Source organism: Chelonia mydas, chromosome 9 (genome assembly GCF_015237465.2).
Source record: "Chelonia mydas isolate rCheMyd1 chromosome 9, rCheMyd1.pri.v2, whole genome shotgun sequence".
NCBI classification, from domain to species: domain Eukaryota; kingdom Metazoa; phylum Chordata; order Testudines; family Cheloniidae; genus Chelonia; species Chelonia mydas.
This window is the reverse complement of record NC_057855.1, coordinates 96,869,728-96,896,483: the sequence shown is the minus strand read 5'-3', so window position 1 is coordinate 96,896,483 and position 26,756 is coordinate 96,869,728. Positions and strand designations below refer to the sequence as shown.

At 45.7% G+C, this 26,756-nt stretch overlaps 1 protein-coding gene and 1 long non-coding RNA gene across 2 annotated transcripts in view; one reads left to right on the top strand and one right to left on the bottom strand.

Annotated features, from left to right (window-relative positions):
* The window catches only part of HPRT1 (hypoxanthine phosphoribosyltransferase 1), a 30,267-nt gene extending 19,251 nt beyond the window's left edge, over positions 1 to 11,016 (top strand). The window contains exons 5-9 of the mRNA XM_037909366.2: positions 15 to 32; positions 3,505 to 3,587; positions 6,295 to 6,341; positions 9,180 to 9,256; positions 9,867 to 11,016. Coding sequence (XP_037765294.1) covers positions 15 to 32; positions 3,505 to 3,587; positions 6,295 to 6,341; positions 9,180 to 9,256; positions 9,867 to 9,923 — 282 coding nt within the window. The 3' untranslated portion in view covers positions 9,924 to 11,016. The remainder of the gene's footprint in view (positions 1 to 14; positions 33 to 3,504; positions 3,588 to 6,294; positions 6,342 to 9,179; positions 9,257 to 9,866) is intronic.
* On the bottom strand, positions 10,137 to 18,943 carry LOC122461757. The gene is made up of 2 exons (XR_006283919.1): positions 16,855 to 18,943; positions 10,137 to 14,697 (listed from the first exon to the last, which is right to left on the bottom strand). It is a non-coding gene; the product is annotated as an uncharacterized LOC122461757 (long non-coding RNA).
* Positions 18,944 to 26,756: the final 7,813 nt, after the last annotated feature.

Sequence of the window (26,756 nt, the reverse complement as noted above, 5' to 3'; positions counted from 1 at the left end):
TTTTCCCCCACAAGAACGTCTTGATTGTAGAAGTAAGTATTATGTTTCGCTTTGGGTTCTGTAATGTGTGATTTGTGATAACATTTTCACAGGAGATGGTCCTGAATCTGAACACCTCTATATTTCAGCGAACTGTGAAACCTGAATCTAGGCCTGAATTTTGCAAATGGCCCCTAATTTTCATAATGAGCTGACCCACATACCCTCAAAGTTAGGAATATGTGAAGTCCGGATCTGAATTCTCAGGTTGGCCCCATCTCATCTTACTTAGCTGCAAGGAGAGAATGTCCATGTCAAAGTTTTGCAATTGTTACTTTCAATTTGCTGGGATCCTATTTAAACATACTGGTTTATATACTAAAGGAACTTGCACTAAATGAAATTAAGGATCTCTGTCACTTTATTAATGCACAGACAAGAATTTAAACTGCAATAGTTATAGAAAAAGATTCTTATTGGGAATATCTTGAAATATATAAAACACTCAACAGTGTCTGATGTTTGCACGTGTCATTTATATACTAAAAATAAACAATAAATACATTTGTGTTGCATAAAGAGTCTCACTTACCACTGGTTTCAGAGTAGCAGCCGTGTTAGTCTGTATCTGCAAAAAGAAAAGGAGTACTTGTGGCACCTTAGAGACGAACAAATTTATTTGAGGATAAGCTTTCGTGAGCCTACAGCTCACTTCATCGGATGAGCTGTAGCTCACAAAAGCTTATGCTCAAATACATTTGTTCGTCTCTAAGGTGCCACAAGTCCTCCTGTTCTTTTCACTTACCACTGTGGCTCATCATGCACCTCTGGATATTAATATGCAGAATACAATTTAATCTGACTTCCTAGCTGTTAAGATAAATTAGTTCTTACATTGATACCTCCTTTTATTGATGGATGGAGGCTTGTTCTAGCCAGTCAATATTAACTCCTGGGGGAATTCTGCGCCACTGCGCAATGCAGAATTTTTCAGAAATTAATGTTATACATGCCGAATTTCCTTTTCCCCACAGAAATAGGTTGCAGTGCTGCTGGCTGCCTCTAGGTGCTGCTGGACCCAATAGAGCCCAGCTCACACATAGAAGACACTGCCAGGGGGAGGGGGAGGGAGATAAAGGGCTCCTGGCAGCTACAATTCCCAGCATGCCCTGAGGGAAGGACTGGGCAGCACGCAGGAAACTCCATGCAAGCCTGGGACTGAACATCAGACTGTTTCTCCCTCTGGATCCCTGGGCTCTGGGGGCGAAGGGGGCGGATGTCTCGGCTGGACTCTGGGATGGAAGGGGGTGGGTATCTGGGCCAGGGGAAGCCCCGCAGCTGGACTCTGGGGAAGAGGGGGTGCAAGTATCTGGGCTGGGGGAACCCACAGCTGGGCTCGGGGGGGGGGGAGGAGAGGGGGTAGATTTAGGTGTATTGGCTGATGGGCGGCCCTGCAGCTGGGTTCTGGGGGGAATGGGTTCTGGGTGTCTGGCCTGCTGAGCTGGGCTTGGGGGGAGGGCAGAGAAACAGGAACTGGGTTGTTGTAGGGGTTTTTTTTTAAACTCTCTCCTCCTGGGGGAATTTTTGTATGTTTCTGTATTGTTACAGACATACTTGCTGACAGGTATTTTGAAATAAATTACCAAAATAATTGAAACTGGTGTGATTATGTAGTGTTGTTTGGCAAATAAAATTTGGAGAATTCTGCAGAGTGTCCCCCAGGAGTAAACATTGATTCATTTGCAGATAATGTTCTTGAACAAGGTTTATAACTAAGGCCCTACTTACAGCGTGGGATGATTGTAAAATAATTGCAGCTGAGTTGCGGACAAGACATGCAAAATCTTGGAAAAGTAATAAAGGTCCTTTATTAATTGCAGTAATTTGGAAAAGCCAGAGAAGACCTATTTGTTTAAGAAAAATTTCCTGGAACAATATAAGCATTCAAGTATTATGTTATGCCTGCTAATTTTTTTGATAAACAGATATTTTGCTGCAACTGTATTACAGTCATTAATGCACGAGACTAACAGCCGGACTGCCAGCCACCCAGGACTGACAACCAGGGCTCCCACTGTCAGCCCCAGTCAGATGTCAGAATTGTGGTAGAAGCCCAATATTATGGGATCCGTAATTTCCGCAGTATCGCAAATTAAGTAGGGCCTTATTTTTTAACCCTAGGATAGAGAAGTAGTGGCAATAAACAATTAAACAACTTCCTATTTACACAAACAGTATTTTGAAACCTAAAATCATATTAACTTCTTTTCACTTAAATAAACTATGATGATTACGTCAGTAAGAGGCATTTCCTGAAATTGGTCCTATTATGGCACAAGGGAGTGACAACTTCCTTTTGTCATCCCAAAGTTCCTATATTGGAAATCCTGGGTTTTTACACAGGATCCTGCTTTGATCCAAGAAAGCTAGTCTAGTCTGTGATTTATGTATTCTATTTTAGTGCACCCATTGTCAAAGTATGTGTGCACCAATTTTTACTTCCCTACTTTTTTTTCCACACAAATATTTCAGTCACCTATGTGATCATTGTCTCCTTTGAAGTGGATTTTACTTCTGAAGGGCAACTATACTGAATTTTATATGGGTCCCATTTGAAATTAATTTATGTCTTTTGAGTACCAGGCAGCTAAATAAATTAGTTTCTCATCTGTTCAATGGCCTATATCGTCTACATGGCAGGTTCTTGTCAAACATGAGCCCCAATACAAATCACCATTCTGCTTGTCAATCAAACAATAAAAATAACTTTACTATAACTTATCTCCTTATGTATGATAGTACCATCATTTTTCATATGATGCCTCCTGTGACTGGCAAAAAAGACTCTAGAAAACTCAGATCTGTCACCTGTAACCACAGGGTCAAACACTGATAGGTCAGTGATGTGGCTGATTTCTGCCTTGACTTTAAAAGCTACTGACATGGCAGTTAGGCCTGGTTGCCTTTGTCCATGCATCGATCTATTTAGTGTGCATACCCACAGCCCTTGTTCATACTTGTGTTAATATCCATGATTTGAAGCGCTGAACGGCTAAATACAACCTGGCATAATCCTTAGGTGGTTTGGGGTGTTTTAGGGGGAAGCTGTATAAATATAAGATGCAGCAATCAATTTTGCCTTTCAGTGACACCCACTTCTTTATTTCATGTACACCAGACTTCAGACCAGATAGAAGAATGTTCCGCTGAAGGCTTTGTGTTAATCCATCCCAAATTAGGAAATTAAGAGTGATTCTGATGCTTCAGTGCTAACGCTTTCATTGCAGTGGTTATTAATATGACTATTGCTGATAGAAATTATCTCTTACACATAAAGGATAGCCACAACAGTGCAATAGGGAATAACACCTATATTTGTTTATGTGCAGGAAAAGCCTGATTTCCACTTAATGAGTTATTTTCATATTATTGAACTCAGAATGACATGGGCTCTTTGATTAGAATCTGGAAGTGCTACTTTAACAGCTTTTATATAGTTTTCTGACGTGGCTTTTTTATCATCAGGATATAATTGATACTGGTAAAACAATGAAAACACTGCTGTCTCTGCTGAAGCAGTACAATCCAAAGATGGTAAAAGTAGTCAGGTGAGTTGTTATTATGGCTGCTTGTGTTGTGTATTACTTTTTTAAGAACTATAAAAATAGTGAAATAGGATTATAGAATACTTTTATATTTGAAAGGAAATTTTTTTTCCCCTTGACTCAAAGGTGAAAACACCCTTCATAGTATTGTACGTGGTCACACTTTCTCTAGTATAGGGTCTGTTCATTGTGAAAAGGTGCATTTATTTAGACTGACAGGAGCACTTTTCTATCATTTGTGTTCCGACTGCTTAAGGGATTTAGTAGTGAAGAACGATGTGGGGGCTGCCTCTGTGTGTATGAGTGTGTTGGGCATGCATTTTGTCTTGATTACCCTATGATTTTTTTTAAAAGCCTCCTAATATTTCTGCTCTGAGCTTTCTCAGTAATCTTAAGAGGTATTTTTTAATATTATTGGATGCAAGCCTGATTGCAAAATTGGAACCCTGGTTAGCAATTTTTAAAATTGCCATTAGCCTGCAGTAACTGTGTGCAACTCGGCTATAACAATCAAATGTCCAAGAATAATCTGGCCATATCATCTGCTGGATTTTACTTTTTAGGATTTTAACATTTTTAGTCAAAATATTTTTAAAACACTTATTTTGTTTAAAAAACTTATGACTAAACAACCAAAACTGATGACGATTTAATGTTACTAACAAAGTAGCTGTCAAGCCTAATGGTTTTTACACTTCAGATCGCTTGTTCTCTTTCATTATGAAACTGAATCTTATTTGCATTTTACAATAAAGATATATTGACTTATAGGAATTATAGATAAGTAGGGGGTGGAGGTGGCGTCTAGTCAGGCAGTGTTACCATACCAATACTAAAACAGTTGTTAGACGTGTCTCAGGTAGCTCCTTTTGCTGGTAATCTTGGAGTGACATGTCGAGGGTGAGACGGTTACAGACTTCTTATTGGTTTGTTATCTCTGAGGTCACGACAACACATTGGGGAGTTTAAAGAGTGTGTCAAAGGGCTGTATGTCCCTGATAGGGGCCTTTTTTACGGGGCATGTGGGCCCTGCCATTACATTTTACATCATATACATATAACGTAATAGTAAACGACATTCTGGTCACATTATGTAACTTTGAAAAAAGCTTTTTGTAATACTGAAAATTTGTCAAAAGATCGAAGCCATAAATATGCATAAAGGTGAAGATGCTGTACATTTTTGTACCTGTAAACACTTGCCTGTTTGTGTGTTTTCCATTGCTTTGTGTTGCAGCTGTTGTGCAGAGGTTCCAACAGATCCCAATATGGATTTGAGGTTCCTTGGTCAAATCCCAAACTGGTAGCAGCCCCCAAAAATTAAGTCATTCAGCCAAAACTTCCGTAAACCTCAAATGTTAACAAAGTCTGAAAGCTGACAAGTTTCCAGAAACCCAGCTGAATGCTGGGTTCAGAGATACAAAGGGATTTAGTGTTATGTTGATAGGCAATGGCAGATCCTCTTCCACCCTTAAGGGATGTGGCTGTCTTGCAGGTAGGGAAAGTTGTATGGGGGAATACAGAGAGGTTGTGAAAAGTTGACCAGAGGGCAAGTATCCCTGAGAGAAAGGACAAAAGGCATCATGATACCAGGCAGTGGGGCTTAGCAGGGCTTCTTCTTCTTCCTCTCTTCTCAGAGAGCCTCTTCCCTTAAGTAGGTGACACTTTTGAGTACATAATCAGCTTGAGCTGTCTCCAGTGTTCATCCATCAGACACGGGACTTTCTCTCTCCTTTTCTCCACACAAAGCCTTCCCCAAACAATTGCAGCCAAACACGAGACACCACAATGGCCCTTATGTGGGTGTAGGAGCATCCATGGACTACCTTGAGTCATTGGAATGATACCTCAATATATGGTGATGGACAAAAAGTATGAGAACACTCACTCTGTTCTCCTTTCTCTCTACTTCCTGGAAAGTGCAGTTTTGTTCCGAAAAGTGACAGTAAAAATGGCACTGTCTTAACCTGGCAAATCTGCTCCATGTTTGTATTCTGTTACATCTGCTGACTTTAGTGATAATACTGTTAGCTCTGCAGAATCAACGCAGCTGAGAAAGGGGGAGCTGGATTCCATGCCCCTGTGGGCCTCATCAACAGGAATGTTTATTAAATTCCACTTACAGGGATAATCAGGAGCACCTGTGCAAACCTGTTGAAGACATACTGTTGTAAAGGTGAATGCAATTTGGCTTGCAGAACTTCTATTTACTGGTGATGGTGCATAAGAAGGAAGGAACCCAGTTTGGCTCTCAGCTCACAGGCTGAATTTGCAGATGTGATAACTAGAAAAGCTGTCTCTTTTCTTGTGAACAGAGCACTGTACCTGAGGTTTCTTAGACAAAATGAACATGGAGTCTCATTATGCCAGTTTACAGAATCACTTTTCGGAACTGAATTATACTATAACTTCTGGCTGACTTTTCTACTCTCTGCGTCACACGCATGTTTGACTCTTGTCCTTTTAGCTAGACTGTCAACTGTTCGTGATTCAACCAGAAGTCTTGATCCGATCAATCTGATTGATTGCTGGGAGGTGCAATACAGGATATATTTAATTGATGAAATTCTGCCTTCAGTTACACCCATTCAATATCAGTGAAGTCCAAGACTGGCTTGGTTTTTAGTAATTAATTCTCTGTCTAGTTTTTTTGATCATCTTGTAGCTGCTGATTTCCATATTTCAAATTTCTACTGGTTTTAATTGACAGCTTGTTGGTAAAAAGAACTCCCCGAAGTGTGGGATATCGGCCTGACTGTAAGTGACCCCTTTTTGCCAGTCATCAATAAATATTTTGAAATTAACAAAGAAACACATTATCAAAGTGTATAGAATGTTTTTAATCAAACTGTAAGAATATTCGGAATGTTTGTCTCCAGTTCACTTTTTTCTGATGATTCTTGGGCAATGTACTCTGATTTATCTAGTGCATTACAATACATATGGGCAGAATGTACCTTATTTTGACACCCTTTTTATATTAAAGGGACATTGTCTAGTAGGTATGTCCAAAATACGGGTGGTTCTTCCAGCGATTGTCCATATAGGTTCTACTTCTGATGCACACGTGCCCGATGCACACAAGATTGGATTCTTTTGGCCAGCAGTGTCTGTTGGGATCATGCCTGTGCCCAAGGGCATAAAGGGAAGAGTAGGTCCAACCATCCCTCAGTTCTTGCTTGGTGCCTGTAGCCACAAGCCAGACCCCTAGATAGGGTCTGCTTCTCTTGCATACTGTGCAACCTAAAACCTGATTTATTTTATAAATAATTAGTATAGACAGGGTAGTGACAGGTTAGTGGAGTTAGTAGTAGTATTTGATACCTGTGGACTATAAGACAAACAAAGCAACAAAAAAGTCTTCTTAGAGTTAGGGATTTACCAAGTACAAGGATCTAGCCCAGCTTCAAAACTCGCCCCTTTTGCAATGCAGCTATCCCGCTGCAGGATAGACACCCGAGGCGTCTCTGTGCCTCAGGGAGGGGTAAATCTGATGTACTGTGTATTATCGGCCATTTTTTCCTAAAAGAACGCACAAGGCAAGAGGCTTGCCTTGGGTTAGAACGATCTCCTTGTATCTGGAGAAAAAGGCCCTGCTAGGTCTGAACAGCCGTCATCTTGCAGCACTTCTGTATGCTCCGGCTCAGCTCCTAGTTCCCAGGCTCACTGATCTAAGAAAGTGTCAGCCAAGACCAGCAAAGTAGCTAAGTCATCTGAGAGAGGTAGGGAAGAACATGGCTCCTCTAGGCTCTAGAGAGCCCCGATATTGGTCACCTTCAGAGGGACCGAGTAGAAAGAGGCAGAGATCACCTCAACCTGCTTCCTCAAAGGGTAGGTTATGGCCCAGAAGGGATCCCTCTGACATCCATCACAGAGACCAATCACCAAGCAAGAGTACTATCTCAAGCAGAGCTCTGTGCTTCGCCCAGCACTGATCTCGGTCCACCTGGTGCTGACAGTGTCAGCATCTACGACTCCCGTGCTGATGACCACAGTACAGCTCTTCTTGGTACTGACCTGAGCACGGAAGCCAGTTTTGGTAGCGAGTGATCTAACTGACTGCTCAGCCTGAATCACCACTACTGTCTTCAGTGGTGCGAGAGTGCCTTCTGCAGTGCTGACCGCTAGTGCCATTACAGTACAGAGCACTTTCTCAATCCTGGCAAGAGCGGAGCCCATAGCTCACCCTGGGAATCTTGTTAAAGCAGCCCCACATCTAGAAGAGGAGTACTCACTTCCTCAGCTTCTGAGCACAGCAGGGAGGCATCCTCTGCCCACCAACCCTGGTCCCGTTCGTATGACCCCTATTTGTCAGACAGGGCATCTAGAACCTATTATTACACACACAAACCTCGGGGATCTAGGGAAGTGCATTCTCCATGGTGCCCACCCCTGTAGCCCCTTACTCTTACCAGGGTCATACCTGGCTCTGCTTGGGCCCCTGGGGGCACAGCTAACAAGAAAGCCAACTTCTACTGCTGCTTCTAAGGCTAGGTCTCCCTCCTCTACGAGATCCCCTAGGGTTGTAAAAAGGCACAGGTGGCTCACACTGTCAGCAGCAGGAACGTGAAAATGAAGAACAGCAGCTATTTCCTTGTCCTTACCAGACAAGGCACATTCCTTCTTCACAGCCTGACAGCCATAAGATGTTCCAGGAATTTCTGTGCTGAATGGCAGACACTCTTGAGATCCTTGTAGAAGTAGTGCAGGAAAAGTCTATGGTTTTACAAAGCACTGTTCCCGCGTGGAGGCATCAAGATCCGATGCCCACTTCGGCAACGTTGCCCAGTCGTCTTTATTCAGATGCAATTTAAGCACCCACTTCCTATCTACCATGGCACTGCTTGAGTGTCACCAGAAGTGGACTGCACATGGACTGTTGCTTGAGGAGGAAAAAACGGTTACTTACCGTACAGTAACTGTGGTTCTTTGAGATGTGTTGACCTCATGTATTCCATGACCCACCCTTCCCCACTACAATGGAATCCTTTAATTACGTGCATTCTGTATGGGTGAAGGAACTGAGGGACGGTTTGACCCACTCTGCCCTTTATGCCCTTGAGTGCGGGGGTACAGGCCTGGCCACAGCAGACTCTGCTATTCAAAAAAATCTGATCTTGTCTGCACCGGAGGCATATGCACCAGAAGTAGAATCCATGTGGCCAATACATCTTGAAGAACCATGGTTATGATAGAGTAAGGAACTTTTGCATGTGAAACTTTTAAAATGAAACCTAAATTAGTAGAAATGCATTCATGAATTTCAAAAATTTCAATACAAATAGATTTTATTTGGAGCAAACATTTGTAAGCTATACATTGCAGCATTGTGCTACTGCATGAAAACCAGAAAATGAAATTAACGAGTCTGTTTTCATTTCTAAGATAAGTGAAATGAATGAAGTTAATGGACTAGATAGTGAAAAGTAAATTAGATTTGTAAAATAGTTTAGAAACTGAGGATGCTTGAGGAGAACAAATAAGGACATTTGGGTTTTTAAAAAAAATATGCTAATATGACAGTGCTTTTTAAAAAAACAAAAAAACCACTGGTACATGAAGTCTAACAAGACAATGAATTATGGTCCTTTTCAGTTGTTGGATTTGAAGTGCCGGACAAGTTTGTTGTGGGTTATGCCCTTGATTATAATGAATACTTCCGAGATTTGAATGTAAGTAATGTTTTCCTTAATACTTTTTACTCGTTCAAAACTAGGGAGGAGGAAATAGGATAATTCATTTTTTTCCTACTTAAACTGTACTTTCATATACAAGCCTGATCATTTTGTTAGTGATGTAGTGACCAGGGAAAAACTTTAGCAGCAGAGCAACCTTTCAACTCTCATTAGGCAGGCCAACATGGATCTTCTGCTTAGCTCTGGAGAAAGGAGGCTTACATGCTCCTTATTGACTAGATGGGAAAGAATGGAACAGCTGTAGTGGTCTTGTCTTTCCAGGTTTTTTCACAATTAACAACAGAAGGACAATTTGGAATAAAGAATGAATTGCCCTTGAGTTCCCACCCATTCCTGAGTCTTGTTCTCTGGGTGGCACAAGTCTCTTAGCAGGGATCAGGTGGGATATGGGGGAATTAACATTTTGATACAAAAAACAGACTTTAAAATTATTCTGTATAAATCAACTAATGAAATTAGCGATAAATAACATGGAAATGTGTGATACCCTTTCTTTTTTTTTTCTCAGTAGAATTGCATTATTGAATAAATGTCTAAAACTTCATAGATGTTAGTTTTCTAACATTAGCTTTCTGTTTCGTTTCAGCATATTTGTGTGATCAGTGAGACTGGGAAACAGAAATACAAAAGCGTGAGAGCATAGTTCAAGTGCTGTGACAACAGAGCTTTGCAACATTTTATTTCCTGAGTCCTATGTTTTAACAGATTCAAGTCTGAAACACCAGCTAACTGTGTAGAATGTCCCAGCCTCGTTGTCATATGCTCACTATAGCTTATTGCATGTACAGTATAAGAAACTTGTCTTGTTCATTTATAGTTTTGAAATGTCAAATAATTAGTGCAGTTCTGATTTTTATCTGCACTATGAATCTATCGCTACCCCTCGGTGGGTTGTGTTGTTTGTGAGCTGCACTCTTGAAGTGGTGAATTGCTTAAACCTAATCGACCCTGAAATAATTCAAAGTACTGTTAATGTAAGCCATTTTAAGATAGGGAAGTCTATTAACAATATTTTGAAATGTGTAAATTATATTTTAATGCACAATTGTGATTATTGATACTTGCACTCTTGGGGTGTTAGAAAGCATGAGGAGCAGCCAGTTATAGTACCTGTCATCGCCAAGGTGTTAACCACGGCTCGTGGAGCAGCCTTATTGCCATTAAAGGAAGTCTGAGTGAAAAATGTCAGTTTGGGCCAAAAGGAGATGGACTGACAAAACTGAATGTTTAAAAACTAGTTCTCACGGAGCTGCCCCTTTCTTGTAGGTTAATATTTTCTTCAAAATATTTATCACCCAGTGGGAATTGCCTTTTAAATCTAAACAGCTATAATATATTTTACATTTGTGAAAAAATATGGTAATGTTTATAAGAGCCACAAAGCAAAGTACTTTAAAGACTGTTTCTTTAAAATAAAACCTATTCACCTGCACCCTCATGGTATACATTAAAATGCTCTTGAAATGTGCTTTTTCCTAATGATATTTGGTCCTAAGTCTTTCTAACAGTGAAGGCAGACTCTCTGCCTTTGCAAGTTTCTCAAAGACTTCAGTAAATTCTAGTATACCATATGTAGAAAAAATACTGCACTGGGGGGAAAAATATAGAAATGCTTCCATGCACTATACCAAACTAGATTCACAGAATATAGTGTTTATATATTGGTTGTTTGATCTGCTTTGACAAGGTAAATAGTGAAGATAATTGCTTATTAAACACATACATATGGAAATATACAAATATTTTGTGAGTGATCCTTATGTTTTGTCTTGTTGACTTGTCTCTGCTCTGGAGATACCTTGAAGAATGCTGGTATTATTCTGGACATGGTGCCTCACACAGAGTCCATCTTGGTCACATTTTTTAGTCTCTTGACTTTCACAGTTCCTGTACAACATACTTAGATTCCTGCCTTGTTTTTCAGGACTTCACATAATTCAGGACGTAATACATATTGTTTTCTTGCCAGGCAAGCTACTCTAACTGTATGAGCATATGTTGGATCATTCTGTTTTTCTTTTTGAAGTTTAACTTGTTTCCATAATTTTTCCTAGTAGTGCACATTCTCTGAGATATATTGTCCATGCCTAGTGTGCTCTGGTACAGCTGTATAGGTAATTGGCCTAACTACAGTATGCATTATTTACAAAATTTAGTTTAGTCTTAATAGTCATAATCAGTAGAAGGCTTTTGTTTGTGAATCTTGTCATTACAGAATAGTATACAGGTCGTGTGTGACTGAACCGCATTTTTAAATGTTTTTAGCATTATGAGTTTTATATTTAATATTCCAAAGAGTTCCTCTAAATCCACGATGCAGTAGCTGACTATTTAGCATTTTGTCTTAGGTTCTAAAATGGTGTTTGCATATGTCTTTTCAAGGTCAGGCCTTGGCCCTTGGACTTTACTTTTGAGTATACGTGGTATCTGGTATACTTGGCAATGCCAAGAAAAGGAGAGAAGGAGCAAAATAAATATTTGAAGAGAGAAATGCGTAAAACCCTCCAAAATCAGTTCACCTAGTTGGCCTTTGACTTAGGCTATGTCTGCACTATGGACTTTGCAGCGACATAGCTGTACTGCTGCAGCGTCTCCCGTGTAGCCGCTCTATGCCAGCAGAAGAGCGTTCTCCCACCGGCATAATTAAACCACCTCCAACAAGCAGCGGCAGCTATGTTGGCATGAGAGTGTCTCCTGCCGACATAACACTGTCCACAGCAGCACTTTTGTTGGTGAAATTTATACCAACCTTTATACCAAATTTATACCATTGGGGGAGTTTTTTCACACCTATGACCGACAAAAGTGCTAGCGTAGACAAAGCCTCAGTCTGGCTGCATTTAGGGCCTGATCCTTCAAGATACTGAGGACCCACTGACTTGAGTAATAGTTCCCTACTTCACTAAGGGTGCTCTGAGAATAAATCCATTCATGTGTCTAAGGCATTCAGATACTACAATGGTGGGCTGGAGGGGCATAGATGTACCTACCTTGATAAAGGACAAAAAATGAGAGTCAAGGATGTTTAGCACATTGTAGGATTAGGCCCTGAAGTATTCTGTCTCTCTAGGTACTTGTACACACCCCATCACTGTGGTGTCTGAGTGCCTCAAACTGATGAATCTCCTATCCTCACAATACCCCTAACAGATGGGGAACAGAGCCATAGGAAGATGAAGGGTACACCTACACTACAGCCAGGGGTGGGATTTGCAGCTCATGTAGACGTACCTGCGCTGGCTTTAATCCAGCTAGCTCCCCGGAAATAGCAGTGAGAATATGGCGGCGCAAGCTGCATAAACAAGGACGTATCCAGAGAGGGTCAAGCAAGCTGACACTGGCACCACGGCATCCTCACCACTCTTTTAGGCAAGCTAGCTGGGGTAAAGCAAGCCTGGGTACATCTATACCCTTGGCTGCAGCTTAGATGTATCTTAAGTGCCATGCTCGTGGTCATGCAGGAGGTGTGGCAAAGCTGGGAATTGCTCTAGTTCTCTTGACTTCCATTAAACTGTCTTAACCACAAAACCATTCTTCCATAGGATCAAACAGCCTGTAGGCTTTAAAAAACAGTGTGATGTTTGGACTGATAAATTATAACGGTTGTGAAACATTTTGTTCTGAACAATGCTTTGTTTAGTTTCTCAGTATGTAAAATTCTGGGAAGGAAGAGACCCTTCTTTTTTGCAATTCATATATAAAATCTTGTATACATCACAGATGAACTTTGTTTACCCTTCAGAAGCAGTGCTCTGATTTAAAAGTTTATTTATATTAAAAATATTGTTCACAGTAAGAAACTTCATTGTACACTATTGTGTCCTAGCTAGGTTAGACTGCAATAATTCAGAACACTTCTGAATTACTGAAGTCTAATTTTAAACATTAAAATGTACTACATTGATACAAATTACATAGTCATCGCCTGAAAAGAAATAGAAGATCATTTACTGTGTAGTCCTGGTATAAAGGACTGGGGGTTGAGTTGCATTTTTTTTAGGTTAAATTCTCTCTTTCTGTAAGTCAAATATACATTTGTCATAGGGTAGCCCTGCCTTGAGCGCCCTCCTATGGGTGGCTGTGGTACAGCAGGCTCAGCTGCATCAGATTCCACTTTGAGTTCCCTGGGATTCCACTTCAGGCTCTCTTGCTTAATACCCCTCCTTGGGGCTGGTTTAGTCCCAAAACGTAGTTCAAATAATCTCCAACAAAAGGCCATTTCTCACAGCCAGTGTACATAGTCCTTAAAACCCCACTTTTCCCAGTGGGGAAACCCCCTCCCCCGTCTCAGTGCTTGGAGATCCTCTTACCAGGGAAGCATCCTTCACTCCCTTGGCTCTCACGTTCACCTGGGTCCAGGGTGGAGGTGGCAGCAGATAAGCCCCTCTGCTGCTCTCCACCCCTTTGGCCCTGGATTGGGGAGGTCAGCAGGAAATCCCCATTGCTGCTCTCCTGCTTTCCCCCAGGAGCCACATACTGTCTCCTGGCTCTGGCAGCTCTCAGCTGCCAACCACTCACTCCCAGGCAGCTCTCACCTGCCTCTTTCCTGACTTGACCCTCAGACAGCCCTGACTCTCCAGGTCTCCCTTTCTTAGAGTCTCCCTGATTTTTATTACAGCCCCAGATGCTGTCCCATCCTCTTGAATTGGCCAAACTGGGAGCACCTGTTCTGGCACAGGGGCACTCGACCTGCTTCATTTACAGGAGCCATGTCTTTACTGGGGGGGAAATGCTTGGTTTTGAATGCTTACAGAAGGTGATACGCAATCCCTGATGCATCTGTAATTTTACACTGGATAATTCAAACCATGGAACATATTTATTTTAGCTGCCTAAATTCTACAAATTACAATTCTGTTGTGTGGAACTTTGGTTTTTTCAGCATCTTTGTTATTAAGTGAAGCTTAAAGTAGTCTAGATAAATAAAGCATTAATGAGGCTGAACTAAAAGTATTCTAGAGAATACATCGATGAAGCTTGACTAAAATCCTTGATATAGTTTGAGTGCTTGCAGTTCATTCAGTTTCATCTTTGTATAATATTGCAATAGAAAATTTACTGTCTGAGGATCCAGCCAAACAAAAACATTTAAATTGCCTTGTAATTGTACATTTCACTGATTAACTAGACATTCGTTGCATTGCATCTTAAATTGTGCACTAAAGTCCCTTTATGTTTCTATATTAGTAGATCAACGGTGCTATCTGACGCTACTAAGTAGGTGCCCAGGGTTCCCCAAAGGACTGTTCTTGTGTGGTGCAAACTGCTTATTCCCAATTGCACCTTGCAGGATCAGGTTTCAAAAGTGTGGGTGCCCTCTTTTATTAGTGAAAGAAGAAGGTAGCACTTTTGTTTTGCGATAGCTTCCTGACTCTGTAAAGGTACCAGGATCCACCATGGTCACAACTGATGCAGGCCTGAAAATGAAGACAGGAGGAGCCATGTGAAGAGTGGGGCAAAGAAAAGGACAGAGACAAAGGTGAGGGATTTTTTACAAGGGGAGCTGCTGTGGGACAGAATGTACTAACAGTGGTCAGGTAACAAAAGTAGCTGCTGCCACTGTCAGGCTGGTGAAGAAAAAGCTACTTTGGATGGCTAGGGTGGACAGGTTTCTTTAAACTTGACTCCGCTCTGAGTTAATCAGTCACTGATGCTGAAAAACCTCTCTAGTATTACACTAAAATGAATGCAGGACTGGCAGCGGGCCCTCGGCCGCCAGCGTCTGTTAGTTCAGATGTAGCTGGATCCTCCCCTTCCTTGCAATTGCTATTATTTAAGTAACAAAAAGTGATTCTTGGCTTCTTCCCTTCCAGCTACAATCAGAAAAAAACCTGCTGTGATTGTCAAGTGTCTTCAGTTTGCTGTCAATCAGTTGCCTATTGGTGAACTATAAACTGTGGCATTAGGAAGGGCCTCTTCCCAGGAGAGAGCCACTTCCTGTGAGAGGGCTCGGTGTTGATTTTTTTTTTCCTTTCACAACTGCAGCAGAAAAAGAACCAAATACACAGCAAGTGTCCTGCTAGGTCCCTTTTTAACTCCACATCTATGTCCAACTTTTACCACACGTATCCATGGTAAATTGGCCTCTGCAATTAGCTAATTAGTCCCCAACCTGTCCACTGCCCAGTTTACACCTTCTGTTGTTGGGATTGCCACAGGATATCAGTGGGGTCAGAATTTGGCCCCATTTCTTTTTCTTGCTCTGTCAGTGGTAACCGGTCACCGGTTTCCATCGGAATGTTGATTATTTCTGTGGTAGCTTTTTCTATTTTATATGACAGATGTTTAAACACCTTTACTCCAGAGTCTATTAAATTGCGTGGGTGCAGTAAATGCTGTTAACTTTTTGAACCGTACTGTTTAGGGTCTAGGACGGGGTCGGCAACCTTATGGGCAGCCGTTTTTTGAGGGGGGTGCGAAGTGCAGGCTCTGGCCGGGAGGCGCTTACCACAGGCGGCTCCCAGCCGGCAGCACAATAGGACTCAGGCAGGCTGCCCACCTGCCCTGGCCCCATGCTACTCCCGGAAGCGGCTGGCTGGCTGCTGGCATGTCTCTGCAAGCCCCTTGAGGGGAGGGGGACAGCGAGTTTCCATGCGCTGTCTGTGCCCGCAAGCACCACCCCTGCAGCTCCCATTGGTTGGCTCCCAGCCAATGAGAACTGTGAGGACAGTGCTGGGGGTTGGGGCAGTATACAGAGCTGCCTTCCACCCCCACCAGGGGCCGTAGAGACATGCCAGTCGCTTCTGGGAGCAGTGTGGGGCCAGGGCAGGCAGGCAGCCTGCCTGAGCCCTACTGCACTGCCAGATGGGAGCCACCTGTGGTAAGTGCCTCCCGGCCAGAGCCTGCGCCTTGCACCCCCTCCAGCACCCCAACCTCCTGCCCCAGGTCAGAATCCCCTCCTGCACCAAACTCCCTCCCAGACCCCAGACCCCACACCCCAATCCGCTGCCTCAGCCCAGAGCCGCCTCCTGTTTATAATCAAATTCAAACAGCTCATTACCAAGGCAACTGTTGTCTACCAATAAAACTCTTGGAATTTCTTGTGAAAAGGAACTGGATGTGCTCTGCCTTTACTAGTATGTTCCAACGTCCAACAGTGTAAAAAGTCTAACGCCAGAAATAAAATAGATCAGATAAATACCTTCAATCAAAAAAAAAAAGGATTGGTGAGTAGAAATAACTTTAATATGCTCAATTATTATTAGTTGATAAATTCTAACTCTACAAGTAGCTTTGCGTGTGATGTGGCTCTCGAAATATTTTGATCAAAGGCAAAAACCAAAAAATGGCTCTTCTTTGGAAGGTGGCCGATCCCTGGTCTCGGAGGTTTTCGTCTTGACCCTGCATTTGGTAGAGGAGATCGCCCTCTGCTGAACAGTGCCTGTTGTAAACGTGCTCAAGCATTTGGTCAGGCTTTTCACAGGGCTCCGTGTCCACCTAACTCTGCTCGAGAGAGGGTGAAACTCCCACTGACTGAAATGGGAACAGATTTAGGCCAACACGGAGCCCCTCTGAAAAGCCCATCTTCAGTGTACAACTGCAAACAGCATTAGGGCAAAACGGAGGCTATTTACCTTCCAAGGAATGATTCTCCCCCAGATAACATTGGCTGCCAAGTAATTTTCAATTTGGTGTCTAACCACTCCACTTTAGAAGCTGCTGCTGCCACCCAGTGACAAGTAGGCTTCATTGTGCACTGCAGACCCTCCGGCAGACTCAGGTGCTAAGGGTCGCCTTTAAAAAATGTTGCAATATATTTATTTATCAGACATTTGTCCGTTAAACATCTCTTCTTGGCATTTCTTCCTTCTCTCCCCCCTCCCTGTTCCAAACACACCAAAAATTACTTACAGGGATTTGACAAGGAAAGGTTATTTAGTATTAGAATGCCGTGTGCATTATATGACTAACTTTTTTGGCTAGTAACAGCACAAGTTAGTTAGCTTTTCTGTCTGCTACAGAGCACCAGCCTTTGTGCATCTTCCATACTCTCCTCTCTGCATGTCTGATACACCTCCTGACAGTTATGCACACTCAAAAGTAATTGTTTTCATTTTATGGGTAAGGCTATAGGCATGCTCTTATTTGGTTTAGCACAGCATAGATTGAGACCCGAGATATTGGATAGTTTTTATATAGAGACTTATATTGAACTTGAATATTGAATTGTATTTTGAGTAGTTTTTAATACCCTCCTTTGTTATTTGAGCATGAAAACCATTCCCTCATACGTGCGGGACTCTGTAAGGTAAGTGCAGTCTGCTGCTTTCATGATACTTGACAGTTTTCAATCCAGAAAAGTAAGGTTTCAAGTTGTACTTTTTTTTTCTTTTTCTTACAGTGAGTTAATTTCCAAGACCCCTTCAGTTACCACTGCATCCAGCAGACCCTTCACCACTTACTCTGTGAATAGTTCACTGGAGTCTTGCTATAGGGGGCTCGGCTTTATTGTTATTAGCTCTGACTTGCATTCTGTTTTGCCTGATGCTTGTGGGCCTTCCAGATCTTTAAGCCGTGATGCTGTATCTCACTTTGCAGCTCTCATGGTTTCATGTCATGGACACTGTCATGCCAGCCAGAGAATACTGGATAGGATGCCCTCTTGGTCTCAGCAGAGGTGGTACTGTTAGTAAAAGGAGGCACCTCTTGCATCCTCACTCTCTTTCCAAGCACTTTTGCAGCACTCCCAGCCCCACTGGTGCAAGGAATAAGGCCCAATTAATAATCGTTATTTGTGTTCCCATATTGCCTAGCCATGGACCAAGTTCCCAGCATCCTAGGCACTGCACAGACACAGAACAAAAAGCGCTTCTGTCCCAAAGAGCTTACAAACTTGCGTATAAGACAAGAGATAACAGATGGATACAGACAGGTAGATGGGGGAATGCAATGAGACAAGATAGGTCAGCATGATAGACAACGGTATCAGTGCATCAGGAGCCTAACCACAGTCAAGTGTGTGGGGTGGGCGGGGGGAAGGTTATAGGTATCCCAGCAAAGGAGAGTATTATCGAAGGAACTGGAGAACAATGAGACAGCTTGGCACATGGGGGCGGGAATCTAACATGGATCTCAGAACATAACCTTGTTAAAATAAGCAGCAGCGGACGCTGGGTGTCACTTGGTATTCGGTCTAGATCAAAGACTAGTGAAACCATGAGTGGCAGATCATCTTGTCTAGACCCTACATCCTAAACCCAGCAATTAAATGGAAGTGACGTAGTGGGATGTACATTAACCTATCATAAAGAACCTCAGGTTTGCAACTTTATAAACCGATCACTAAGACAAATTGAAAAATCTTATTCCACAGCCATACAATTGCATGAGTTTATGACGTTTCCATGGCATCAGACTTACTATTTTTTATAAACCTGTATTGGGACTGTTCCACCTGATTGATTTTAATGAGCGTATGTGCATTAAAGACAAGTATTGAAAAAACTATGTATAAAAGCAAAGATTCCTGGGGCAAGGCCTTTTCTTATATAAGCTCAGCCTGCTGCAGCACTGTGACCATGAGCTCTTCATAAACATGATGCTGGATCAACTCTCACTTTGTTCAGGGTGTGGGAAGGGGCTCTGGGCCGGGGGTTGAGGTGTGGGAGGGGGTCAGGGCTCTGGGCCGGGGGTGCAGGCTCTGGGGTGGGGCCAGGGGTGCAGGAAGGGGTTCCAGGATGCAGGGGGTCAGGACTGGGGGTTGGGGTGCAGGAGATGGTCAGGGCTCTGGGTTTGGGGGGGGCTCAGGTCTGGGGCAGGGGGTTGGGGTGTGGGAGGGGTCTAGGCTGGGGATTTGGGGGGGCTCAGGGCTGGGGTGCAGGAGGGGGGTCAGGGCTCTGGGCTGGGGATGAGAGGTTGGGTGCAGGAGGGGCTCCGGGTTTGGGCAGGGGGTTGCGGTGTGGGAGAGGTCTGGGCTTGGGATTTGGGGGGGCTCAGGGCTGAGGCAGGGAGTTGAAGTACAGGAGGGAGGTCAGGGCTCTGGGCTGGGGATGAGGGGTTGGGTGCAGGAGGGGCTCTGGGTTGGGGGGGGCTCAGGTCTGGGGCAGGGGGTTGCAGTGTGGGAGGGGGACAGGGCTCTGGGCTGGGTTACGGGGTTGGGGTGCAGGAGGGGCTCTGGGTTTGGGGGGGCTCAGGCCTGGGGCAGGGGGTTGCAGTGTGGGAGGGGGACAGGGCTCTGGTCTGGGGATGAGGGTTGGGTGCAGGAGGGGCTCTGGGTTGGGGGGGGCTCAGGTCTGGGGCAGGGGGTTGCAGTGTGGGGGGGGACAGGGCTCTGGGCTGGGTTACGGGGTTGGGGTGCAGGAGGGGCTCTGGGTTTGGGGGGGGCTCAGGGCTGGGGCAGTGGATTGGGGCACAGGCACGGACTTACCTCCAGCGGCTCAGCCAGGGTGCACTGCGGACTGCGCTGGGCCCCAGAAGCGGCCAGCAGCAGGTCTGGCCCCTAGGTGGAGGCGCGCAAGCAGTGCGGTGTGACTTTTGCCCATAGGCACCGCCCCCCCCGTTCCCATTGGCCAGTTCCCAGACAATGGGAGTGTGGAGCCAGTGCTTGGGGCAGGGGCAGCGCATGGAGCCCCGTGGCCCCTCCTACCTAGAAGCCGGACCTGGTGCTGGCCACTTGCAGGGCACCGCACGGTGTCAGAACAGGTAGGCCCTAGCCTGCCTTAGCTGGGCAGCACCTTCGACGGGACTTTCAACGGCCCAGTCGGCGGAGCTGCTCACAGCAAGGGACCCAGCACCTTACTGGGTCGTGACCCATGGATTGAAAAACACTCTTTTACAGAAATATGGGTAAGGGTTTCCATTCCATCCCTTTCAACAGAACAAAGGCACAGAAACACATCCTTACGTTCCCCTTGCTGTGAATGCACAAATATTCTTATGCTTAGAAATACCTTCAGTTCTTTGAAGCAGGTACTATATATAGTCCTATGTGTCTGTACAGTGCCTACTTCACGGTGAAGTTACAAGTATATAAATAATACCCGTGAGTGAGCTATCCTGATGTAACAGTTCCCCTGATTTGCTGTGCTCACGGCAGCTAACACCTCCACTCTGACAATAGCTAACATCTAATTTCTGACAAATCATGCTTCCACTCAATTATGCACTATTCTTTTAGATAGAGACTTGCCATGTTAATTGGGTAAACATCTTCCGTTAAATTGGTTTTTACGAGGGCCGTAGTGTACTAACTATGGTACAATATTTCCTGGTGGCTTGATTTATCCACTAAAATTGCCTGCTTGTTCAGAGTTCTTACAGCTTCTTCTCCTTTTTGTTCAGCACAAGTGTAATATCACTTTAACCCTGTAACATCCCCCTAGGGGTAGACTACATTGAGTGTTTGCAGCAAGTGGACGTAGCGACCTAAAAGGACCCTTATATTTTGTAACATTTAGACTCCATGTGAGTTAACTTTAAAATGTAAAGCTTTAGTTTACCAGTTAAAGTTTGGCCATGGTCAGAAAAGTGACGATAAAAATGGCACCACACTCTTCCCTGTGTTTGTCACAGTTGCTGATAAATTTGTTGCTTGAGTTAATGCTGTGAAACAACTACAGCTGTAGAAGACTCAAACAGATTTTACCTCCTACATGTTGAACAAAATTGTCAAGTTCTGATTGCAGAATCTTATCACTGGTGATTATTTAAGAAATCCGGACCCAACAGGTAGGACTACCAATTCAAAACATTCTTTGACCTGAAAACCAAACAAATCTGATGTGCAAGTAATGAAGAAATATGGAAATTCAGAATTACTTAATCACTTTTCTGACTAATTCCACTTTAAATTGGTCAGTTCTGTTTGCTATGTTCAAGTGAAATGACTAGCAGGGAAATACGTTTTTCACAGTGACTGATTTTCAAAAAGTTTCTTATTTTGCAAATGCAAATTAAAGGCTAGACAAATCTGCCTGATTTGCTGTTGTAATTAGATAGCTAGATGTCCAAATACTACAATTTGTACCTATAACTAATTTGGGGCACAAAACTGTGCCTGCAAAATTGTCAGGTGAGGCCTCTATAAAATCAAGTCCCAAATGTGTGCATTTATTTTGATTCGCTATTGTACTGTAAGCATTACTTACAGCTTTGTGGCATTACCAGAGTTTACACTCAATAGTATTAAGACTAGCAATGTAAAGTGAAAGAGTTAAACTAAATTATAATACTTGAAGAGCGTGTGTGTGTGTGTGTGTGTGTGTGTGTGTGTGTGTGTGTAAAGAAGAGAATTACATCCCCCCTTACCGTTATGAAGGTTTCTGCTTATCCATTATTTAACTTGATTTATTAACACTATGCCACATATTTGAAAAGTGTTTTAGGGTGGTAATTTACAAGCTTTAAACTGAAGCTTTTAAATAATGAATGTGGTATTATGTTATTTCTGTCAGTCAGACATTGTATGTAAAGAATAAGCTATTTCACTTCAACCACAAATCTGAGTAGGAAAATATATCTAAAGATTATTACAGCCTAGACTAAAGACCACTTACTTCATGCAAGTAATCCTGTTGACTTCTCCCATGTGAAGGAAGAGTCAACCCCCTTATCTTTATGGCATGATTCACCTACTGTGAAATCACTGCCAACCACTCTACTACACTTACACATTTCTTACCATAACGGTACCTGCCATGGCTCCCAGCACATTTTCTGCCTTTGAAACTGGATTCTAAAGTTATCAGCATAGCTTTAACCCAATGTTTGACATGTTGAATTTTAACTGCTAACCTGTCTAGTGATTGCATCCGATGAAGTGAGCTGTAGCTCACGAAAGCTTATGCTCAAATAAATTGGTTAGTCTCTAAGGTGCCACAAGTACTCCTTTGCTTTTTGTCTAGTGATTGTGGTCTTCCAGTTAGAACTACTTGCATTTTTCAACTTTATTTTACAGAAAATTAAATATTTAGACTCTCTCACAAGCACTTCTTAAATACCCCCCCGGTAACTGTGTCCTGAGAGGTGGGTGTTATGAAGAACAATCAAGCTGTTGCTTTCATATGAAAGCCTTACAAGTACTGATTATATTACAGCAGCTCCCTCAGTTTCTGATTAATAATCTAACATCATTATAGAGCTACATTTATACCACAACTTTGCCCCATCTTGGACTGAAAGGGAATTTTCAAAAGTCACAGAAGGGTAAGGTAGCTAGATCCCACCAACTTCTACTGGGAGATGGGTGCTTAACTGCCCTTTATGCCTTTGAAAATTCTCCCATTTATCTCTTACTTTCCAGAGTGATTCTCCAGGAGTGGAATTGCATCAGTACTGTCAAAATCGCTGGACACATGAAAGTTAACTATACCATGCTGTCTGCGCTGGTTCGGACGGCTATTCGACTTTTCAGTAGCACCCCCGCTACCACTCCTGCCCCACCCAGATCTGATCTCACAAGACCACAGACGTTTACTTCACCCAAACCTCGGGGCCTTTCACCTGACCCAGTACCGAGTTTACAGTGGTGCCAGGCCAATACTAAGAAGGGGCCGCAGCACCCAGACTGTGGCGCCAACCCTCTCTGCTCTGCCCCCTCCTGTGCTTACTTCTTCCCACCCTCCCCTCCTGGGCAAGCAGCAGGCGGGGCTCTGGGGCGAAGAGACTGAGCACGGACAGAGCTTGGGCAAAGCAGGGGGTGGGCACTGGGGCCCATAAAAGATTAATTTGGCCCTGACCTGACCATGTGGAACTCAGAGGAGCAAGCCTGTTAAGAACAAGTCCATCAGGGCTACTTACCTGGCTAAATGGAAACGTTTCTCCGTTTAGTCTTCCCTTCAATCTATGCTGGAAAACCTGCTCCATCTGAAGGAACAAGGTCTGGCCCTCGCATCTAACAAGTTTCATCTAGTGATGATCTCAGCGTTCCATCTGCTGGTGAGCGGCAGATCCGTCTTCTCGCACGACACGTCCATACACTTTCTTAAAGGGTTAGAAAGGCTTTACCCTCAGACCCATGAGCCAATTCCACAGTGGAACTTAAACTGGGTCCTATCCAGGCTCACAGGCCCTCCCTTCAAGCCACTAGACCCGTGCCCTCTGCCGTTTCTCTACTGGAAGGTTGCTGTATTTCAGCTTCACGCTCCCAAAAGGAGTGGATGGCTGGGATGAGCGGTGCCTCTGAAAGAAAAGGCTGCAACCTCCTTGCCAAGTGCAGGTGATTAAAGAGCAGCTCCAGCAAATGCTAGTCTGAGCATAGGATTTGGAGATCCAAGAAGCCCCTCAGATTGTGAGCCAACGTAAAAGAGCAACTACCCTCCCACAAAAGAGGACCCTGAGCAAATCACCATTTCCTTTGGAGGGGTAACATCACCAGTTAGCTCTCAGCTACACTGCAGGCTCTGCGTTCCTGTGCACTAAATATAAATATGGATAATTTGTAGGAATGGGTTCTTTGGCTGGCTTCAGGGCTGTATTCTGCAGAGGGAACCAAATGTAAACTGTGGCTAACAGATCTAAATCCAGCAGGAAAGATTAGACTGCATAAGCTCTTCAGGGCAGGGGCTCTTTCTTTTGTCCGTCTGTACAACAGCAAATACAACAAAGCCCCAACCCTGATGGTGATGTCTGGGTGCTACTGTGGTACACATCAAGAAAGTATGACCCAGTTAAGACGAGCCATCCTCTGTATATTCAACAGCCTTAGCAATTTCACTTATGGAACCCACTGCATTGCTTACCTTGACTTTCATGATTAGTATGTGGCTAGGTTTCTATAGAAATGACTAAAGGAAAAAGCAAAGAGAATTTACAAAACTGTCATAAGTGTGTGTTTGTTGGAAGCTGCGGGAGGTTTAGAAAATCCCTGTTCTCTTTCTCATGTTAATATGCAAAGCTAGAACTTAGCCAACCCATCTTAAAGCCTGAGAAAGAAATGGTTGAATTGTGAGAAGTTAGAATGGCAAAGCTGCTCTGCTGGAACGATGTACCCACGCTGCAGCAAAGAAGCAGGGAACATTTGTCTTTGACAAATGAATTAATTGAGGACAAGTGGGCGACTGCACAGAGCGGGAGTCCTGTAGCGGCTGGACCTCTCACTGGTAACTGTCTGCTGACCCCAGCCCTGAGGTTAAAAAGCTAGTTGTGATTTTCCCCACCCTAGCAAGGGGAGATCCCTTCTCAGAGCCGCAAACCACCAAGGGGACCAGCTCCTCTTGTGACCAATCGCTTTCCGACAGACAGGATGGGAAAAAGAGAGGAAAGAACCATCAATCACAGGTGCTACTCACATTACTTAATGCACTCATGGGAAGTGCTCAGCTGCTGCCCTGCTGGCTACAGGTAAAAGCATCATGCCAGATGGGAAGCCTAGGAACCATGGAGGGTTGAGAGGTGCTAGGCAAGGTGTTGAAGGTGAAAGACTGCAACAACTTGCTCCTGAAAGGTGAATGGCTAGGGTGCTTCAAAGAACAGCTACATAAAATGGGCTTGAGAAGGCAGGTTGCAGGATCTGGCTCCAGATCTCATATACTCTCTGTGATAAACGGTATTTTTCTGCCAACCCAGCAAATATTACCTGGGGTCTGAAAGCCAAGCTGAGTTATTCTCTACCTATGCCTCATCCCCAGCCACCAAGCTTGTACTGGCAAAATGTCCATGGACTTGAATAGGAGTTTGCCAGAGACGGGCTCTTAGGACTGGACACTTTGACCAAATTTTCAAACACGGGTGCCTAAGAGGGGTCCCGATTTTCAGAGGCACTGAGCAGCCCTGACTGCTATTAAGGGCTTGCACTTGGGAGGCGGCTGCTGCCTTTTCTTTCGGACGCGCTGCTCACCCAAACCCTCCGCTCCCCGGGCCTTCCCGCCTCCTCGACAGAAACTTCCCAGCTTCACCCGCCCGCACCTCAGAAGCGCCGGCCCCTGCGTTGCTCTCCACCTTCGGGCTCCGAGAACAGCCCGGAGCAGGGATCGCAGCGCCCGTCGGAGCTCCAGCACTGGCCGCTCCCCGCGGGGGCTGGAGAGGCGAGGCGAGAGCCCCCCTGGGAGCTGCAAATCAGAGCGGGGTAGCCCGGAGCAAGCCGCGGGCGGGTCGCAGCCTGCGCCGGGCTCAGCCCTTCCAGGGCGAGGAGCGAGTCCCCGCACCGTGGGGCTCGGGGTTCAAGATTTGAGCGCCTAGGGCTGGATGCTGCCCGACGTCTCTGCCATCGGGGCTGGGCTGTCCCGTCCCTCGCGGTCTCCCCCACGCCCGGGGCCTCCCACCGCCCGGGCCCGGCTTGGCGGGCGCCGCCTCTCCCCCGCAGCGTCGGGTCGGGTCCGCACCCCGGCTGGAGGGGGGGCACCTTTGCCTCGGACCCGCCGCCGGCTCCGCTCAACTCTCCGCCCGCTTTGCCCGCCAGCGCGGCTCCAGCCTGAGCGAGCCGCGCACCCCGACCGCCCCCCGGCCGCAGGGACCCCGCAGCGGCGGCTCCTGGCGCCGAAGCCCGGCGGCGGCGAGCACGTGGCGAGTGTGAACGGGCGGGCAGCGGAGCCGGGACCTGCCGCCGGAGCCGGCGCGACCGCCCCCTGCCGCGGGCAGAGCGCAGCTGGCGGAGACTCCCGCGGAGCCGGGGCCCGCGCATCCGGCGGGAGGCCGCTGAGCCCCGGCCCGGCCCGGCCCAGCCGCCCGAACCCCGACTGCCGCGCGGGGCGCCCCGGCAGAGCCTTTGCCCGCAGCGCCGGCGCCCACCGGGAGCGGGGCCCGCGCTTTGGCCGAGCGCCCCCGGGGCAGGACCCCTGGAGGTGCCGCCGGAAGGACGCAGCGCCGGGGAGCTCCCGGCCGGGCTGCGGGGGTCCCCAGGGCGGCTGATGGGCAGAGCGGGCTGGGAGCCGGCAGCTCCGGGGAGGCCGGGCCGAGCTCCCCGGGACACGCGTTCGCTCGCCCGCCCGGCCCCCTGCCGGCTTCGGGCGGCGCTGCAGGGCCCCGCGGAGAGACCAGGGGGCCCCAGGCCGGGGGCGTAGCCGCCACCCCGGCCGCTCGGGGCATTTGGCGTTAGCAGCCCGGCCCTGGAACCGATCCCGGTACGGACCATCCCCCCAGCTGCGGGGCGGCTCCGGGGGAGCGCGCAGCCCCGTTTTCCCAGGTAGTCTCCCCAGCGGGCCGGGACACTGCGCCCAGGGCTGATGGCGGAGCCCCACGCAGCGGCTGCCCCTGCAGGCGCTTTTGAGCCCCAGCAGCTTCCAGGGAACAGCCAGCTGGCGCCTTGGCACAGCTCTAGGGTTCAGCCCCCCACCCCACCTTATAGCGGATGATGCCTACCCAAGCCCCAGGTGAGCTGCCCCAGAGCATGGTCATTACCCTCCCTCAGGGCTACTGCCCAGTCTAACCCACCGCAGCAGCTCCAAGGAAGAGCCAGGCCAGTCCGGGGCCCTGGCTACTGCAGCTTTTATTCTTAGCAAGTGGGGGCCAGGCTGAGAGGTGGGTCAGCGATGACCCCCCAGCCCCAGGAACAGCTCCACCAGGTGAGCACCCATGGCTCTGCCCACCCTCAGTGAGACAC